This window comes from Lissotriton vulgaris, chromosome 5, assembly GCF_964263255.1.
Source record: "Lissotriton vulgaris chromosome 5, aLisVul1.2, whole genome shotgun sequence".
NCBI lineage: Eukaryota > Metazoa > Chordata > Amphibia > Caudata > Salamandridae > Lissotriton > Lissotriton vulgaris.
In genome coordinates, this window is record NC_141693.1 from 10,886,649 (window position 1) to 10,906,678 (window position 20,030).

Consider the following 20,030-nt stretch of genomic DNA (forward strand, 5'->3'; position numbering starts at 1 on the left):
TACGTCGCCCGTCGGTACGACCTCAACATCATCTCCAACGCAGATGACACCCAGCCGATCCTCTCCCTAAACCAAGGACCCCCACACCGCCAAAACCAACCTTCACGAAGGAATGAAGGCCGTCGCTGAATGAACTCGGACAAGACGGAGGTCCTCATCCTCGAATCCACCTCTTCGGCCTGGGACGACTCCTGGTGGCCGACCGCACTGGGAACCGCCCTAATACCCACCGACCATGCACCCAACCTAAGGGTCATTCTCAACTCCACCCTCTCCATGACTAAACAGGTCAATGCCGTCTCCTCCTCCTGCTTCAACACCCTCCGCATGCTCCGCAGGATCTACAAGTGGATCCCCACTGAAACGAGAAGAACGGTCACCCAGGCCCACGTCAGCAGCAGGTTGGACTACGGAAACGCCCTCTATGCAGGAGCTCGGCCAAACTCCTGAGACGGCTCCAACGCATCCGGAATGCCTCGGCACGCCTGATCCTCGACATCCCTCGCCACAGCCACATCACACCCCACCTGAGAGACCTGCACTGACTCCCTGTCAACAAGAGGATAACCTTCAAGCTCCTCACCCACGCACGCAAGGCACTTCACAACACCGGACCAACGTACCTCAACAGACGACTCAGCTTCTACACCCCCACCGCCAGCTCCTCCGCTAACCTGACCTCGCCCTCACCACCGTCCCCCGCTTCCGAAGAGCGACCTCCGGCGGCAGATCGTTCTCCCACCTCGCGGCCAAGACCTGGAACTCCCTCCCCATCCACCTACGGCAGACCCAAGACCTGCTGACCTTTAGAAAACTCCTCAAGACCTGGCTCTTCGAGCAGTAGCAGCACCCCCCTAGCACCGTGAGACCCTCACGGGTGAGTAGCGCGCTTTACAAATGGTATGATTGATTGATTGATTGTGGTCACCTGCAGTCAGACCTAGCATTTGCACAGATTGCGCCTTGGGCGAAACCAAAGCTGGCGCCTCCTCCCAGCTGCCGTTTTGGATTGTCTGAGTGTTGGACAATGGGGGGGGGGGGCGGGAAGGTGAGTGGGCCGGAGTTAGGAGAGCTGGCAGAAAGAAAACATGTAAGGTGTAGACAGGAGTGCCGGAGCCTTCGGAAGTGGTGGTAAACACCCTTTTATTTAGCACCAAGACAGAGGGAGACTGCTGCAGACAGCTCCTGTGAGGCTGCGCCCCTCCGAGCGTTGCGCCCTAGGCGGGGGCTCACCTCGCCAATCCCAGTGGTCGGCCCTGCCCACCCCAGGCACACAGATGTACAGCAAAGAGGGGGGCAGTGCTCCCGGCTCAGACTCTCGGCTCTACGCAGACGCACAGACAGTGTTTCTCGTGTACAGCAAGGAGGGAGGACAGTGCTCCCGGCTCATCCTCAGACGCACAGTTTATGTCAGATGTACAGCGGGGAGGGAGGGCAGCGCTCCCGGCTCAGCCTCAGACGCACTGTCCGTGACAGAGGAACAGTAGGGGGGAGGGGCAGAGCTGCCGGATCAGAGACGCACAGTCTGCCCATGCGCAGATGCTCTGTAGGGGGGGGGTGCTCCGGCTCAGACACACAGTCTGTGCGAAGACGAAGCTCCCAGCTCGCCTCAGACACACAGTCTGCCCCTGCACACATGACGCGTCACGGCTGGAGGCTGGGATTGGCCGAGGCCTGGACTGGAGGAAGCAGGTGTTGGGGAACATCTGGACTAGTTGGGGCAGCAGAGCCCAGCACTCGAGTGTCCCACAGCGACCCAAGGACCAGAGCCAGCCGGCCGCTACTGCAGGCGGGGGGCACAGCGCCTAGAAGCCCTGCGGTCCCATACAGCGCTGCACGGACCTGCAGACCAGGACGGCAGGCTTTGGTCAGACCGAAGCCCCTGGACCCTAAACAGGTAGTGGGGGCGTGCCCCACCGGCACTACAGACGGGCACAAGTGTCGGAAGACACACTGCCCTATACCGACCAGAGCCTTCCAACCTCTGTAAGGGTCCATGGTGACGACCCGAGCGGGCACTAGAGCACCAGGACTTACCGGGCACTAAAGGACCAGGATTTACCGGGCACTAGTCCACCAGGACTTACCGGGCACTAAAGCACCAGGATTTACCGGGCACTAAAGGACCAGGATTTACCGGGCACTAATGCACCAGGACTTACCGGGCACTAAAGCACCAGGATTTACCGGGCACTAGTCCACCAGGACTTAGCGGGTACTAAAGCACCAGGACTTACCGGGCACTAAAGCACCCGATTTTACCGGGCACTAATGCACCAGGACTTATCGGGCACTAATCCACCAAGTTTACCGGGCACTAATGCACCAGAATGTACCTGGCTCTAATCCACCAGGACTTACCGGGCAGAGCAGGCACCAATGCACCAGGACTTACCGGGCACTAATGCACCAGGACATATTGGACTGAGCGGGTATTAATGCAACAAGACTTACCGGGCATTAATGCACCACGACCTACCGGACAGAGCGTGCCTTAATGCACCAGGACTGGCCGAGCAGTGCAGAGTGGACACTAATGCCCAAGGACCGTGCCGGTCAGAGCGGGCACTAATATACCGGGAGTGACCGGGCAGAGCACCAAAGGAGCGGGCCGGGCAGAGCTGGCACTAGTGCACCAAGACTCACCGGGCGGACACTAAGACGGGCAGAGCGGGCACTAATACACCAGGGCTGACCGGCCAGACCTCCTGAGGACCAGGGCAGTATCGGGGCAGGACGGCCGGCACCATGGAGAGGGTCACCAGAGCCCACGGCTGCTCCGGACTGGCACTGCTGCTGCTCCTCGCCCTGCCCCACACAGGTAAGGACTCGCCCCTTCTCGGCCCCATGAGCTTCATGTGACGCCACCCAGGATTCAGACGGGCTGGGGCAGAGCCAGGCAGTGTTGAGGGTTGAGGGAAAGGGGAAAGGGAGCCAGCTATATTGTAGCGCCTCTGAAAGGCTACACAGGGGCGCTAAATAACCCCGCCACGTATCTACTGTCCCTCTGAAGGCTGGGAGGGTCGGGGAAGAGTCAGACATGCTGGTCTGACATGCGAGAGACCCCACCCCCGCCCTTCCACCCTCCCTGGTTTCCCGGTAGGCAAGCTGGAGGGGAATCCCTGGCCTCGGGTTCCCCATCCAGGGCTCACACTTCCGGGCCCTTTATTTCCGCCCCCCTCTGTGAGTAGCAAACACGTCCTGTATCCACAGGGGACACACCTGCTGTTCACCCTCACCTTTATAACAAGAGCAAAGCATGGAATAAAAGGCAAACCTTTATTTCAAAGCTCGCTCCAGGCCTGTGAAGTGCGAATCCGCCTTGAGTATTCGGCGCCGCTCGCAGTCTCGCTCTTTATATCTGGCAGGTTTATGACTCACACAATGTGTTTCCTTGGGCACACTGATGCCATTTTTTAAATTAAATTATTTACATAGTTTTATTAAGTGCCGACCTGGCCTCACAGGCTTCGAAGCGCTGTGCACCTGTTGGATATAGCTATACATTACATTGTAAAGTCCTTCTTCTCCCCCACAGGATACTCTGAGTCATGTGTAGTGAAGCACTCACGTTTATTCAATTACAACAAATGTATATATGAGCTAAGGGCGCCGAGCGTCTAACTGCCTCAAGCTCCGGTCGCCAACTGCCGTTTCTATTCTTCGCGCCTTCTCTTTGTGCCTGGTGCGCATGCGCGCCTATCCGCTCTAGCCTACGGCGTTACGCGTCATCGCGTATGCGCCCGTAGACTAGAGCGCATACCACATATCTCCCCCCTTTAATGAAAACAAAGTTATAACATTTCCCCCTTAGATGAGTGTCCTCCAGCCGTGAACATTGTCTATGTGGGGCACCGGGGGTCGGCACCAAGCTAGTGTCCATCCATCACAAAGTCACTATAACGAGAGGGCACTACAATTGCCCTTCCGCTGCGGGTGTGTCTTACCGGCACGTTCTCTCTCGCCTCTGTCTCTTCTTGGGACACCCCAGCTTCTCTCACTTCTGTTCTCAGCTCTGCATTCGCTTGCACTCCTCCTCCGTCGGTCGGCCTGGCTCCCAGGACAATAGCTTCACTGTCCTCACCTGCACCTTCTCCTTGGTTGTCTATGCCGTGATCTGAATGGGTTGTAACCTCCGGCTGATCCATGTCTCTTCCGACTTCCTCGGCTTTGGGCCAGACTAATATTTTATTGACTCTGGCCATGCGCTCTTGTGACCAGACTCTGCCATCACTGAGGAGGGCCGCTCTGCCACGCACTTCCCTGACTTGTAGTGGCTGGCTGAATTTGCTTTCGCCCTTCTTTTGTAGAGTGGGGAGTTTGATCCTAACCCACTCCCCTTCTTCCAGCGCCGTTTCTTTCGTGCTACGTCGCTTGTCGTAGTGCGCTGCATAGATCTTCTGGGCCTTCTCTAGATTGTGCTGCACCACCGCTGGGGACCACTTGCTGGTGAGGGTCTTCTCCCTCCATGCTACGTTGTCCCGGGTGAAGGGGTGCCGTCCTCTTAGCACTTGGAACGGACTATACCCCACCACCGAGGGTGTTATCCGATAGGCCCATAGCATGTTCATTACTTCCACCTCCCAGTCTTTTCCTTGCGATATAGCTGCCTGGATGGAGCCCATGAGCACCCTGTTGAACCTTTCGACCTGGCCGTTGCAAGAGGGATGGTACACGGCAGTGTGTTTCCCTACTATTCCGTTTCTCTTCATGTATCTCCCCCACTTGTCCGACACAAACTGCGGTCCATTATCGCTGAGGATGGTTTTGGGTATTCCCTCTCTGAGGAGCACCGAGGTTAGAAACTTCAAGATCGTGTCCGTGTCCATTGACTCTTGTATGTCCACTTCTGGCCACTTGGAATACTTGTCTATTAACACACAGATGTACTTATTCACACCTCTACTGTCCAGGACGGGCCCCAGAATGTCTATGGCCACATCCTCCCATGGGCCCTGCGGGGTGTCGAACTTCCCCAGTGCTGGTCGGAGTGGGCGGAGCACCTTGTACGCTCCTTGGCATTGCCCGCACTCCCGCACTTGTCTCTCGATGTGGGCATCCATTCCTGGCCACCAGTACATCTGTTTGACCAACACCTTGGTTTTCACTATGCCCAGATGCCCCTCGTGAAGCAACTTCAGCAGTCGGGGTATTATTGTCACTGGGGGAACCACTCTCTCTCCTCTGTACAAGAATATCCCCGAGTCACTCAGGGATAATTCTTCTCTTATCTCATAAAAACGTCGGACCCCCTCCGTTAGCTTCTTCTTGTCCGGCCACCCCGACGTGAGATGTTTCCTTACTTCCTTCTTCTCCTCATCGAGCTCATAAGCCGCCTGCCATTCCTGCGCACTGATCGGTGTCTCGTGGTCCTCCATGCTGGCAACCATCTCCTCTGTGTCCGGTGCCTCTCCCGGCGCCTCTTCCATGGCTGATGCCCGGCTGAGGTAGTCAGCTACTTTGTTCTGCGTGCCAGGAAGATATTCTACATCGTACGTATAATCAAGCAGCTTCAGAGTCATTTTCGCTATTCTCGGGGTGGCAGTGTCATGGCCCGATGACGTCAACACTTTGATGAGTGGCTTGTGGTCCGTTTGGAGCTTGAATCTCGTGCCCCATAAGAACTGGCGAAACTTGTTCAACGCCCATGTGACTGCCAGCATCTCCTTTTCAATTACGCTGTACCTCTGTTCCGTCGGGGACAGCGCCCGGGATGCGAAGCTGATAGTTTCTTTGGTTCCATCCTCCCTTTCCTGCGCCAACACAGCCCCCAAGCCCTTGTCGCTCGCATCGGTTGTCACAATGGTCTTGCCCATGGGGACGTACCCTTGCAATGGGATGGCATGGCTGATACAGTCTTTAATGGACTCAAATTCGGACTGGGCCTCCCTGTCCCATTCGAATTTTGTGTTGTGCCTGATTAGTTCTCTCATCCTGTACGTTCTTGTGGCAAAATGTCTGACAAACTTACTGTAATACTCGGCCATTCCAAGGAATGACCGCACTTCCTCTTTAGTTGTTGGGGCCTTGGCGTCTTTTATCGCCTTCACATTTTGCTCCTTTGGCGAGATGCCATGCGTTCCTATCTCGTGCCCTAGGTAGGTCACTGAGCGAGACCCAATTCTGCACTTGCTCCATTCCGCCGTCATTCCTTTGCTTTGCAGCACTCCTAGCACTTGATGTAGTTTCTTGTCGTGCTCACCCTTGTCGGAGCCCATCACTAGGATGTCGTCTTGGAAATATTGCACTCCCGAGATGTCTTTAAACAACCTGTGCATCAACTTCTGGAAAACGGCCGCAGCGGATGCCAGGCCAAAGGGCATTCTCTTGAATTGGAAGCATCCAAAGGGCGTTATGAAGGCTGTGTACTTCCTGCTCGACGGGTGCAATTCTATCTGGTAGTATGCAGACGTGAGGTCTATGGTAGAAAAATGGTTGATGCCTTTTGTCCTTGCTAGCATCTCCTCTATCCTGGGGAGCGGGAACCTTTCCACGATGAGATTTTTGTTGAGCTCCCTCAGGTCCACGCAGAGCCTGACCTTTCCATTGGGCTTTTTAACTACCACCAAGGGCGATAGCCATTCCGCACTGTCCACTGGCTCGATGATATCTAGTTCTTCTAACTTCCGTAATTCCTGGCGCACCGCCTCACTCGTGGATATCGGTATGTTCCGGACCTTATGCACTACTGGTACTGCTCCCTCCTTAAGAACCATTTTATGCACGAACTTGTCTAGTTTTCCTACCGTGCCCTCGAAAACTTTGGGGTATGCTGCCTTCCAGTCTTCCTCCTTCGAGAGGGGCCATTCGTCCGTTAGTAAGATCTGTTCTTTCCCTCCGGGATTGAGTATGATGCCAAGATCACCTGCGTCTCTCCATCCGAGTACCGATGGGCCCTTCTCCGCTACATACATGGTGCACGTGGCCACCCGTCCTCTGAATTCGAACTCCAAGTCTCTGCATCCTACCAGTGGGATGGAATTTTCGGTGTACGAGATGGGTCTGATGTCCGGTGGCCACAGGTCGGGTCCTATGACTGGTGCGAAGTCCTCTTCCCATATCGACCTTTGCACGATGGTCCATGGGGACCCTGAATCCACGGCTACATGTACTTTGACGCCCCCGATGAGCATGTCGGTGCGGGGCTTATCCCTGCGCTTCCCGGATACATCCAGCACTTGATCCTCAATGCACAGCACCAGGTCATCCTCCTCTGGGTCTTCTTCTTCACTCACGTTGGCCGTGGCTGCGTCGATGCACTTGACCGTGGACTTCGACCCTTTCTTCCGACAGACCTTTTCGAAGTGACCAGTCAACCCACAGAATGAGCACCTGGCGCGAAACGCGGGGCAACGCCTGTCCTGGGCCGTGTGCGCTGCACTGCCACATCTGTAGCATGCGAATTTCGTCCCCTGGTTGGGGCGAGACATCTGCTTCCCAGACCCTCTTGTGTCCTTCCTCGGGTCTCCGTAGGCGCTTTTGGGCTTGCTGGATTGTGGTGCCTCGTCGATCTTGTTGATCATTTGTCTCGGCCCGCTTTCCCTTTTTGCCGCGTCTGCGCCTCTTTTCGACATTTCCGCCTTCTTGACCATCGCCACTACTTCTTTCAGGGTTGTCTCATTCATCGCCCATAGCTTGTCTTGGACTGCTCTGCTGGTGGTGTGCATTACAATTTGGTCTTTGATGTATTCATCCTGCAGGTTTCCGTACCTACACGTGATTGCAAGCCGGCGAAGAGCTGCTACATAGTCATCAATGGATTCTCCTGCCTCTTGTTTTCTCTGTTGGAAGTTATATCGGTCTATCGAGACGCAAACTGCTGGGCGGTAATGGCTGTCCAGGTCGTCCAATGCATTCACAAAGACATCCGTCTCCGCTGCACCCCTATCTTTGGGCACCAGGTTCTTAAACACCCTTACCCCTTCTGGGCCTAAGTTGTGGAGCAACAGTCTCTTCTTCCTTTCGGGTTTGTATTCTCCTTCACTCTCGTCTTCAAGAGCCTCAATGTAATTGAGGAAATATTCTTTCCAGTCTTCCCATTTTAATTGGGGTTCACCAGGTCTGGTTAGGAACGGGACGGGCGCCATTAGGGCTGACGCTTGATTCGCCATTCTGGCTTCGCCTCTAGGTCCTCCTTCCTGGGCCCTTTGGGTAGGCTCACCGGACGCTCCTGCGTTCTCTGCCGTGTCACCTTGGCCCCTTGGGCTACCTGGGGTATTGTCCCTCGTAGTGGGCGCTGTCAGTGCTGCCTTCCCCCCTTCCTCTAGCTTGGGGGTGTCTCCCTTGGTTGCCAGGTTGCTGCCTGGGGGCTCCTGGGGTCTTGGGTCGCACTAACCTGCCTTGGGAGGCTGGGGTTCTGTTCCTTGCCGTGCTGCTGCGCTGCTGCCACGCCCTTGCTCTTCCTTGTAGGACCTGTGCCTTGCTCTGGTTTATTCTTATTTTCTATTCCAGTACGCTGCACCTGGTAGAGTCCAGATCTCAGCCTCGTCGCCACTGTAAAGTCCTTCTTCTCCCCCACAGGATACTCTGAGTCATGTGTAGTGAAGCACTCACGTTTATTCAATTACAACAAATGTATATATGAGCTAAGGGCGCCGAGCGTCTAACTGCCTCAAGCTCCGGTCGCCAACTGCCGTTTCTATTCTTCGCGCCTTCTCTTTGTGCCTGGTGCGCATGCGCGCCTATCCGCTCTAGCCTACGGCGTTACGCGTCATCGCGTATGCGCCCGTAGACTAGAGCGCATACCACATACATCAAGAAAAATAAACTTTTGGGCGGATTTCCTCAAAGGGGAAGCGCGCTGCAGCGGCCTGGGCACCAGGGAGGGACCGAGGAGGGCGGTCATGAGGGCGGAGCTCAGTCTGCCAGGGGGGAAAAAAACAACATTTTTAGGTCTCGCCTGCGACAGCATGCACGGCTAGGGTGACCTACTGGCATGGGTGCAAATTCAGGAAGGTGAGTGTAAAAATTCAGGACAAAGGGGCAACATTCAGGACATAAATTCAGGACAAAACTTTGGGACAAAAGGAAAGCATTACAGACACGTCAGAAGAGGTCGAGCAATAGTATATAAGTAAGTAAATAAACAACCACATAAGTACAAGTCAAAATAAGTTTATATTAGGTTGAGACAATCGGGCACTTCACGGTTTTTCAGTATGGCCGCAGCTCGCTACCTTTGACGATTCAAAACTTGCATCTCACTCCAGCAGGTGCATTAGTCACCAGACAATGGTGAACCACACCTGAATATAAGTGAGGCCGCTTTTATTGTTGATTAAAAACTACTGGATATACAAGGAGCTTTGCAGTGCCAGCCCCCAGTAACAAAACTGTCCCTCCCCCCACTTTTCAGCCTCCCAGGGAAACTCCCGATGCCCGGTCCGGCCAGTCCTGCCTTGCTATCACCCTTCAATGGTGCTCCTCATCTTCACTTAGACCGTCTCTCATGTGTTTTTAATTTCTCTTATAGTGCTACTCATCCCAAGTATGTAGCGCAGAGTGTCGGAGTGCGTTACATCACACACATTATATAGAGACAATGACTTATATAAACGTGAAAGTCAATGTATAGGAAATGTTACTTAAGATAATGGGTGCTACAAGGTGTAATCATTCTTTTATCTTTTATTCAGTCTTTCATCATTCATTCTGTCCTTCCATCTAGGTGCCCATCCATACCCAAACATATTCAACCATTTGCAAACCTATCCATCATGTATCCTTCCATCCATCATTTCACTCATCCATCCCTCCATCCACCCTTTCACCCCATTCACCCTTCATCCATCTACCCTTTCACCCCATCCATCCGTACAGTCATCCATCCACTCTTCCACCAACCCAGCTATTCACTCATCCATCCAGCCATCTACCCTTTCACCCATCCAGACATCCTTTCACTTACTCATCCATCCTTTCACTCATCCTGACATCCGTTCTCCATCCATCCACCCTTTCAGTTCTTCACTCATCTATCTATCCTTTTGTCCATCTACCCCCTTTCACTCACTCATAAATCCTTACATCCACCTTTTCACTCATCCATCCATCCATCCATCCATCCTTTCACTTATCAATTCATCAATCCATCCATCCTTTCACACACCCATCCACCCATTCACTCACCCATTATCTACCCTTTCACGCATTCATCCATCCTTTCACGCACCCATCCACCCTTTTGCCCATCCATCTACCCTTCCACCCATACATCCATCTATTTACCTTTTCTCTCATCCATACTTCCACTAATTCACTCATCCATCCATCCTTTCTTTCATTATCTGCCCATTCCCCCTTTCATTCATCTATTCATCCTTTCAGTAATCCATCCAGCCATTCGCACATTCCTTCACTTATTTACTCACCCACCTTTTCACATTAGGAGTTGAGCCTTTGTCGGCAGAGTTGCAGACAGAAGAGGCCCATCAAGAACTTCACCTCACTGTAGTTCCTAAAGCGTGGGGTGGGGGAGGGTTCACTATGCCCCTGCACATAGGCAGTCTGAAAACGTAGAAGTCATAAGTGATGCATGATGCACAGTGCCAGGACGTGAGGTGACTTTTGGTGTTGTTTCCGGGGCTTTAAGTGGTGTAAAAAAACTGGGGTGTCTCTTCAAAGGGGGTGTTCTATGTAATTAAGGGCGTGGTTTAAAACAACTAGGATAAAAATCTGTGCTTAGCATAGTGTTCCGCCCGACTGGTATTATTTTGTTTTTGTCATTGCATCCAGATATATAATACTGCAAGTATCATTAGACCAACAACAAGCCAGGACTATTGGCTTTGTCAATGGTTGTTAGTTGCTTAAAATAAAAAAACAGCAACCATGGCCTTGTTGAATATAATATTGAAACTACTTAAGTTCTAAAATGATGAGACAGTGAAAGAACAATAACCTGTCATTTTTAACTTCTTTTACAGGCTTCTTTAACTGTTTTCTAACGTTGCAGCATGGGCGTTTTACCTTTTATCTAACAGAATGCCCTGCTGTACGCTGAGGCAGGAGGAGGCCACCACATGCTTTAACACCCCAGACTGCCCCCTTGTCTTTCTGTATGTGGCAATTACCCAGCACACAGAATGACAATGGGGGGGTGGGGCTGCTCTTGTGCTCAGAGGAGTGCGAGGTGCCCCATCGGTGGGGGGGGGAGGGGTGAAGGGGGGGGGGGGGGTGCGGCCTCTCACACGGGAGCAGTGCTGCTCCCTGTAATGGACATAATTACGGACAAAAGGCATCCGTAAAAGGGATCCTCACGGACATGAGGTCCAAAATACGGACTGTCCGTGAAATTCTTGATGGTTGGTCACCCTGTGCACAGCAAGAGATATTGGGCCAGATGTACGACCAGGACAATTTGTGACTCGCAAATTGCCATGTACAACAGTGTATGAGACACTGTTAACGATTCTCAATGGGGTCGCACATTGCATGCCTCATCAATATTCACGAGTCACTCGCAATTTGTGACTCCATTGGGAATGGCTGGGCCTCCCAGGTATGGTGGCCTCCTGGGCTCAGCAGACCTTCATGTCTGGGACTGCTTTTAAATAAAGCAGTTTTTTTTAAATGCAGCCCGTTAACGGGATGCATTTAAAAAAAAAAATGAAGAAAAAAAATATTTTTATTTCATTTTTTAAGGGCAGGCAGTGGTCTCTGGGTTCACTGCCTGCCCCTACAAAATATTTCCCCCTGCATTTCCAAAGGGGAAGAGGTCCCCAGGGGCCCCCTTCCAAATTGCGACTGCATTACCACCCACTTGAAGAGGGTGGTAAATTATGAGTGTTTTGTGACCGCAGTTACGGTTGCAAAACATTCACACATGGGGCTGAGAGTCGCAATTCGGAATGGACGCCCTTTGAACGCCCCTTCCGAATTGTGAGTCGCAAATCCTATTTAGCTAGTTCGCAAATAAATTGCAAATTGCTAAATAAGGTTTGTACATGGCCCTGTATGTTTTTGCATGCGCAAATGGGTCGCAAACCTGTTTGCACATGCAAAAGCGGGTTGTATATCTGGCTGTTAGATTTGGAGGTCTCTAGTTGGCACAGGTAGGTACTTGTGACAAATAGGGACCCTCTCCTCTAGTCAGGGAAAGGGGATTACACTCCTAAAATAACCCCTGCTCACCCTCTAGGTAGCGTGGCGAGAGCAGCCAAGGCTTTATTTTAGAGGCGTTGTAAGTTAAGCAATTGTGACCACAAACAGAAACCCAGTGGCAACACTACAAATGGACACCACACAGGTTTTATATAAAAAATAAGTAGACTTTATATAGAGTTACCACAAGACCATAACAACAAAAATACACGCTATGATTACTTTAAGATGGTAGTTTTAAGCTTAGTTCAGTTCAGTTCTTAGATGCGACACTCTGCGTCAATGTACCTTAGGTTGCGTTGCGCTTCCACGACAAGCAATGTCGCAGCGATGGGAAATGCGGCAAAGTTCAGATACAAATAAATAAAGACATGAAGATCTTCCAGATGCGGCACGCTTCTCGGGGATGCGAGGAGCTTCTCGGATCGATAAGTGGACTACAGCGGCGACATCCAAGATGCGACGGCAGCAGCTCCGACGGCGACGCTCTTCTCCCACGATGCGTGAAGCTTCCGCTCAAGGTGACAACCACAGCGGCGCCATCCAAGATGCGACGGCAGCAGCTCCAACGGCGGCGCGCTTCTCGGGGATGCGAGGTGCTCATGGTCAATGTAGCGCAATGCGACAGTTCCAGCGGCGGCACCCTCCTCTGGAGTTGCGACGGTAGGCACAGCCTCGTTGTGAGATTCTTCTCCTGATGCGGTGCAGTGCGACAACCACAGCGGCGACACCCTCCTTCTTCGGAGTTGCGACAGCAGCAGCAGCGACGGCGACACACTTCCTCTTCATTGAGGCACACTTCTCTCCGATACAGTGCAGTGCGACAGTTCCAGCGGCGACACCCTCCTTCTCTGGAGTTGGGACGGCAGGCACAGCGACGGCGACACGCTTCTTCTCGTTGAGTCGTGCTTCCAGCTCCTTGCGACACGCAGTTCCTCAGAAGGCCCAAACAGCAGCATGCACTTCCACAAGAACTCTGGGGAGCTGGGGGTTGAAGTCTGTTGTCCCTGAGACTTCAGCAGGAGGCAAGCTCTTTTCCAAGCCCTTGGAGATCCTTCAAAAGTTGAAAGCTAAGTACACAAAGTTCCTTTCTCCTTCCTTTGGCAGTAAGGCAACCACTGCAGGCCAATCCCCCGAGCAGCACTTCAGCTTGGGAATAGTCTCCCCACAGTTTCTTCAGGTTCCTCTCCTCAGTAAAGGTTTCTTCTTGTATTCCAAAAGTGATCTAATTTCATGGGAGCAGGGTCCCAATATTTATACACCAAAATTCTTTGTCCTCTGAAGGCAGAGGGGCCTTTGCCCAGTTCAAACTAGTCCTGAAGCACCCTGTTTACCAGACTTCTCCTTTCCTTTCACAGTGCAGGGCAGAAACATCAGACGCCCCACAGGAGGTGGAGCCAGCATTGTGGAAGGCAAGTACAGTCCTGGAGCACTTTGTTGACAGGACTCCTTCTCTTCTTTCAGTGTTCAGGGCAGAGACATCAGCCGTTCCCCAGGGGGTGGAGCCAGCGTTGTGGAAGGCGGGCATAGCCCTATTCAGAGTTCAGGTGCACTCCTCCCTCCCATCTAGATGCAGATCTCTCTATTCACCACTGGATGACTCAGCCTGTCTCCTGGAATTCCCCAGCCCTGTCACTCACAGAAACCAGACATAGGAATACACAACCTAGCAGAGGCAGGTTTGACTGGTTAGACAAGCAATTACCTACTTTCTAAAAGTGGTATTTGCAAACACAGAATATTAAAATAAACTTCACTAAAAGATGTATTTTATTATTCTGAGTCCAGACACACTAAACTCGAATTCCCACCATGTTCTCTGAGCCTGTTAGGATTATAAAATGTAACAATTCTAACAGCCCATTCTGGCCTATGGAGAACAGGTAGCCTTGCAATAGTAAAAAACGAAAATGGCTGTTATTCAATATTAGGACATGCCACACACACCAGGGCATGTCCTACCTTATACTTACAATGCACCCTGCCCTTGGGCCTACCATAGGGGTGACTGACATGAAGAAAAGGGAAGGTTTAGGGACTGGCAAGTGGGTGCACTTGCCCAGTCAGCATGGCAGTACAAGACTACACGCAGGCTCGGCAATGGCAGATCCTAGACACATTTTACAAGGCTGCTTCTGTGGGTGGCACAACCAGTGCTGCAGGCCCACCAGCAACATTTGGATTACACGCCCTGGCACACGCAGTGCACTAGACTAGGGTCTGACCAGTAAACCAAATAGCCAAACATGGACTCCCTAATCCATACATCAATTTAGAATAGGGAGCACTCGTACTGTGGCACTGGACAGCAGTGGCACAGTGCCCAAAGCATCTAACACCAGCAAAAATACATGAGGCAACAGCAAAAATGGAAGGGAGACCCACGCCAATGGTGCCAGGTCTAACACTGGCCCATTGTGTACAAGGGGCTTGCAGCCGCCCATTGCTTACCATTCGCTGGCTTCAGTGTCATTTTTATTTGCTGCCTTCTAATTGGCCAGCGCATGCTGGCTTCCCTTCCTCTTGTCATGGCTTAACACATTAATCTCCCCTGCTCCAAGAATTAAGAACAAAGCACTAACCTTGGATGTCAGAGATATTTACTCGTCTAATGGCTGAACTGCAGAGGGTTAAACTGGGAAATTGGGGTCAATCCCGTCCAAACTGAGTGATCCATCTCTAGTGCGTGTAATACAAAGTATGCCTCTCTATTTGCTTCGTTGGTGCAGCCGGTGAATTGGCACCAGAGTCCAGAAACTGGGGGGGGGGAGGGGTGGGGGGGGGGGGATCCACCAAAATCTGATTATTGCTGTATTTTACAATTCAGGCGGCTGCTAGTGGGCCCATTTCCTTCCTTGCACTAAGGTCCATGATACACTGGCTCCATCGTCGGAGCAGACGTTAATCTTTGATTCGATCTCAGCGGTGGATTTTATAGAAGGATGAATTCATTGTCTCCCCGGACAGGTTTGATGTCAGTATCTCACTCACTTTGAGAAGTGGTTGTTTCCTTCTTTATTTGGTATTTCCGCTTGCCTGTCCCTGTTAGGGGGGATTGTCCCTCTTCTTTGTTAGTAGTTGTATTTATGGGCCAGATGTAGGAAGGCTATTACCGGTCGGTAACGGCCGAAATCGGCCGTTACCGACCGGTAATAGGCTTTTCCTATGTAGGTGGTAAATTTACCAATTCGGTAAATAACGAATCAGTATTTACCAATTCGGTATTTACCGAATCATCATTTACCGATTTGGTATTTACCGAATCGGTAAATGAGATGTAGGAAGCACCTAAAAGAGTGCTTCTGTGCTTTAAGCATTCATTATTTACCAACAACTATTTGGTGGTGGTAAATAAGGAATACCTCTGTAAATGCAAATGTGTGCATTTACACCAGTGCCATGTGGCAGACACACATGCCCTTAGGGCATGTATGTGTGCCACATGTGCCCACCAGCACTAATCAGGGGTGCAACAGGGTGTCAAAGTGACACCCTGCCACCCATGACTCTTTCCCAATTTTACCGAAACGGTATTTACCGATTCGGTAATTGACATTCATTCATGAATGGCAATGAATGTCAATTACCGAATCGGTAAATACCGATTCGGTAATTACCGAATCTTAACGGGCCGAAGTTAAGGGGTCATCCGGCCTACTTTTGTTTGTATATACTGACTGGGGGCCGCCTGGAACCTCACATTTAAATGTAAATGCCACAGAGGGAAACAAAGGCACACAGCTTGCCTTCTCTTCACAGGTACTTAAGAGAGGCAGCTTTTGCCTTTGTTCTGTCCCTGTATACAAATGCAGACACTGAACGACTGTCAGATGGGTTCGTCTGTCCCAGTATTCGCCATCCGTGATGCAGGTTAGTAGCCTCCATCCCAGATGCGCGGTCCTTGGAGGTCAGCTCACCCACTGTGTGTTCTTTGCTGTATCCTAGCCTTGACTGACACTTGGCCAGTACCAGGTGAGGGATGGAGAAAAGAACAGATCAGGGAGTTTGGTTTATTTATTAGAGGCTGGAAGTAGCCTCCTTAGCCACTACGACAGTAGCCCTCTTGTTTGCCCGTCCTTCCCGGCTGCATTTTTTGTGTGCCTCAGTCTGTTGATGAGATGCATCGCGCCTGTACCGGTGTGGGATGAGAACCGAGCAGAACAGAGAGTTTGCGCTACTCGATTATTATTATTATTAAAGGGGTTTGTAAAGCGCCTGGTGACGCCTCCCGGCGTGTCCCCGCGCTGAGGAGAAAGAGTCAGAGTATGAGTGGGAGAGGAGCTAAGAGGCGAATAGGTAGGTTTTTAGCAGTTTTCTAAATGTGGACTCATTATTCGCTAATCGTATGTAGGTGGGAAGGGAGTTCCATTTGTTTGCTGCCAGCAAGCGGAAGGAGCGGCCTCCCATTCTTGCTTTTTTTATACGAGGGATCTTGAGCAGACCCATTCCCATGGAGCGAAGGGATCTGTTAGGCTCGTTGGGGAGGGCAAGGTCAGACAAGTAGGCTGGTGCTTTATGAGAGATAATTCTATAGCACCAAAGAAGTGCTTTAAATAGGATACTCTTCCTAATAGGCAGCCAATGGAGGGTAGCCAAGATAGGTTTAGAAGGTGCTCTTCTGGGAAGTCTCATCACTAACCGTGCTGCAGAATTTTGTAATACCTGCAGTCTCCTGATGTTCTTTTCCGAGGTTCCCAGAAGAAGCACGTTACCATAGTCAATGCGAGAGGTTATTAGTGCCTGATCAAAGCTGGAAGTAGCCATAGTCGCTATTAGCTGCTCCGATCTCATCTTGGCACATCTTTTACATACAAGGTCTCCTACTATTTATATATATGATGGGGAACCAATAACATCTTACACCTGAGGACCTGGAGGTCTGGGTTGAGCCCCTTTTCCCTCACATTACAGCACACATGCATACTCAGAAAAGGTTTTAAACAAGAATAATTCCCTCATACTTTCCTTGCGGAAGCAAACTTTTTGATGCAAATCTCTGTCTACCTTTTTTAGCAGATAGGGATTTGAGTCACAGACCATAGGTGGTTTCATGGGAATGCCCAAGTTCCACCCTTGGTACGCCCCCTTGAGGCTAAGTAAAGCATAGCACTACTTTGCATTACCATGGAGCTACTTTTCAGTGCAAAACATGTTAGCATTGGAAAGTAAATCCCTAAATTGAGGCTATGTGCTGGTTTTATCACTTTTGTGATGCAAACCTGGTGCAAAGTGTTGACACATTCGCCCCCTGTACTTTAGCACCTCTCTGGACAGGAAAGTACACGTTTTAATACATGATACTTATTCTGTGGAAATGTTCTACATGAAATACAAAGTCATTTGTTGTATGTATTCAGAGCTGGGACTTGCAGCGCACCCAGACTGATAACACGCGTAAGGTGCATGTTAAATAAAGGTCCTGCACGGGCAGGGCTTTCAGACAAGATTATACTGCGGATCCCTGTCCTTTCCCTTTACATCGCTAACATTGATATGCAATATTTGATATAGAGGGTAACCTTATATTAGTATTGATTTAATGCAGGATGTACATGTAAATTCTTACCCGACTACGGCTAGTACAAGCCGACAGCTGCAACGAGCCGCGACTGTGGTATAAGTGAGATCACGCGCCCCTGTTCAGGTCAGGCGCTTTTAATCCACTTCCTTGATTGGATAATACGGGAAATATTGATTGGGCAACAGCTGGAACTTGGAAGTAATCACATCACACACCTCCAAGGGGCGAAAAAAAAACAAGTATGTTTGTACTTTCAGAGACAAATGGCAAAATGAATTTCCAATCAATTTGAAATCTAGAAATGGGCCATGCAGTGCTTTTTGTGAACTTTGTGCATCACATTCCAGCATGACCCATTGTGGCAGGAATGATATATTAAAACATGTCAGTCCACCAAAACACAAAAAGAATGAACTGTCAGAAACATACTAGAAACAATGATAGAGTGGGTTGGAGGCCGGGCACCAGAGGATATTGATGGCAAGGTGATAAAAGCTGAAGGTTTGTTTCCTGGCTTCGTAATAGAACATAACATACCCCTGGCAGTCGATGACCACACCGGCTCGCTTTTCAGATGAATGTTTCCTGATTCAAAAATAGCTGCAGAATTCTCCTGTACAAGGACCAGATCCAGTCTCATTGTTAATGGAGCGGCTGCCCCGTGCAGTATTGATGAGGTAAAAAAGGCTCTGGAGAAGAAAGCGTGGTTTGGCCTAGCAACTGATGGAAGAAATGATGAAAATCACCTTATTGTAGTGCGCCGTGAAGATCCAAATATGGGGCACGTAGTTACCTCATTGCTTAACATGTCTTCTATTTTTTGCTTCTTATTAACATTTTGACGTTTCGCTTATTGTTTACATACAGTTTGACAGTCCTGTATGCCAATTTCTCGGGGGTCGGGAAGATATGTAGTGATAGTAAATATTATGGTAAATATGTAATATATTACCTTTTTTATTAAGTGAACTGATGTCTTGAATACTACTTTCGACTGCCTTACATGTGTAATGTTTTATTTTATTTTATGGATTGTAACATGTATTGTGCTTTTTCGGCAGTATGGCCGAAATAAAGTATTTTTGACTGACTGACTGACTGACAAATCAAAAACAGCGTGCCTGTGGATAATGAACAACGTGATAAGAGGAGCGGATGCATAATAAGTGTAGAGTACATGACATCATTCACGGAACAGTTTCACAACATGCATTATTTGGACTCTTTCACATTACGAAAGCAGACATGTCACAGTACTGTCGAATGATCAGATCTGATAAACATGTAAACTGCGTCACACTCAGCCTGTGTAAGCAATAAACGGTTGTGCAAGCCCGATTTCGTGACATGACTATTGGGATGAAAATTCCTGGCTCAGCAAGAGGGGGATGCTGTGTAAGGTCAGTTTGTGGAGCGGAAAACAACCTTTACAACGCAATCATTATATCGCACTACACTTACAACGCAATCATTACATCACAACATCCTTTACAAAGCATGTCTCTACAACGCGGGCATTACAACGCATACCATTACAACTCATGACACTACATCACATGTCACTCCAATGCAGGCATTACAACGCATGCCATTGGAGTTAGAATAGCAATTTTTAACCCCTACACTATCCAACACTTACCCTACTGTTGCACCCCCTGGAGTTGGAATATTAATTGTTACCCCTACACTATCCAACACTTACCCTACTGTTGCACCCCCCTGGGAGTTAGAATAGTAATTTTTACCTCTTTACTATCCAATACTTACCTTAAATGAATTGGTATGCGTGGTAATGTTATGCATTGTAAAGGTAGTATGCGATGTAATGGAATGCGTTGTAAATGTTTTTTTTAAAAATGCGATGTAGTGTCATATGATGTAATGGAATGCGTTGTAGTGGATGTTGCGATGTAAAAACTGAATGTAAGTGTATGCGTTGTAAATGTATGCATTGTAACATCATACATTCGTTATCAGACGTAAAAACGTAGTTGTAAAAACGATGCAACATATTCCTCTGATACCGCTAATTGCACAAATGGTAAGCTGAACAGTCTACTCAGCAAACTCAGGAGCGAACAAAAGGATGAAAAACAAAAGGTATATGATTCTGGGCGTCCATGGCATTTATGCCATTTGAGTGCACAAAAAGGCTTCAAAAGCTGTCTGTCAAAGTTGGTGTCAAGGTCCTAGACACATATTACCACTTTGAAAAAAATATGAAGCACAAAGGTTTACTCAGAATGTATATGCATTTTACTGAGACAGAAGTCAGTAAAGTGATTAACCATGTCAGTCCTAGGTAGATAAGTTTGGGAAAGCCTGCAGAGAGAACGCTAAAGCAGTGGGACTCACTGAAAACCTACTTTCTTTCAAACTTTGATGAGGCTGTTGAAGGAAATACGAA

General features: G+C 49.9%; 1 protein-coding gene across 1 annotated transcript in view; it reads left to right on the forward strand.

Moving 5' to 3' along the window:
- The first annotated feature begins 1,681 nt into the window (after positions 1-1,681).
- LOC147709982 (HLA class II histocompatibility antigen, DM alpha chain) overlaps positions 1,682-20,030 on the forward strand; it is an 85,477-nt gene continuing 67,128 nt past the window's right edge. Inside the window, exons 1-3 of the mRNA XM_086920672.1 lie at positions 1,682-2,240; positions 2,449-2,526; positions 2,608-2,821. Coding sequence (XP_086776798.1) covers positions 2,749-2,821 — 73 coding nt within the window. The 5' untranslated portion in view covers positions 1,682-2,240; positions 2,449-2,526; positions 2,608-2,748. The remainder of the gene's footprint in view (positions 2,241-2,448; positions 2,527-2,607; positions 2,822-20,030) is intronic.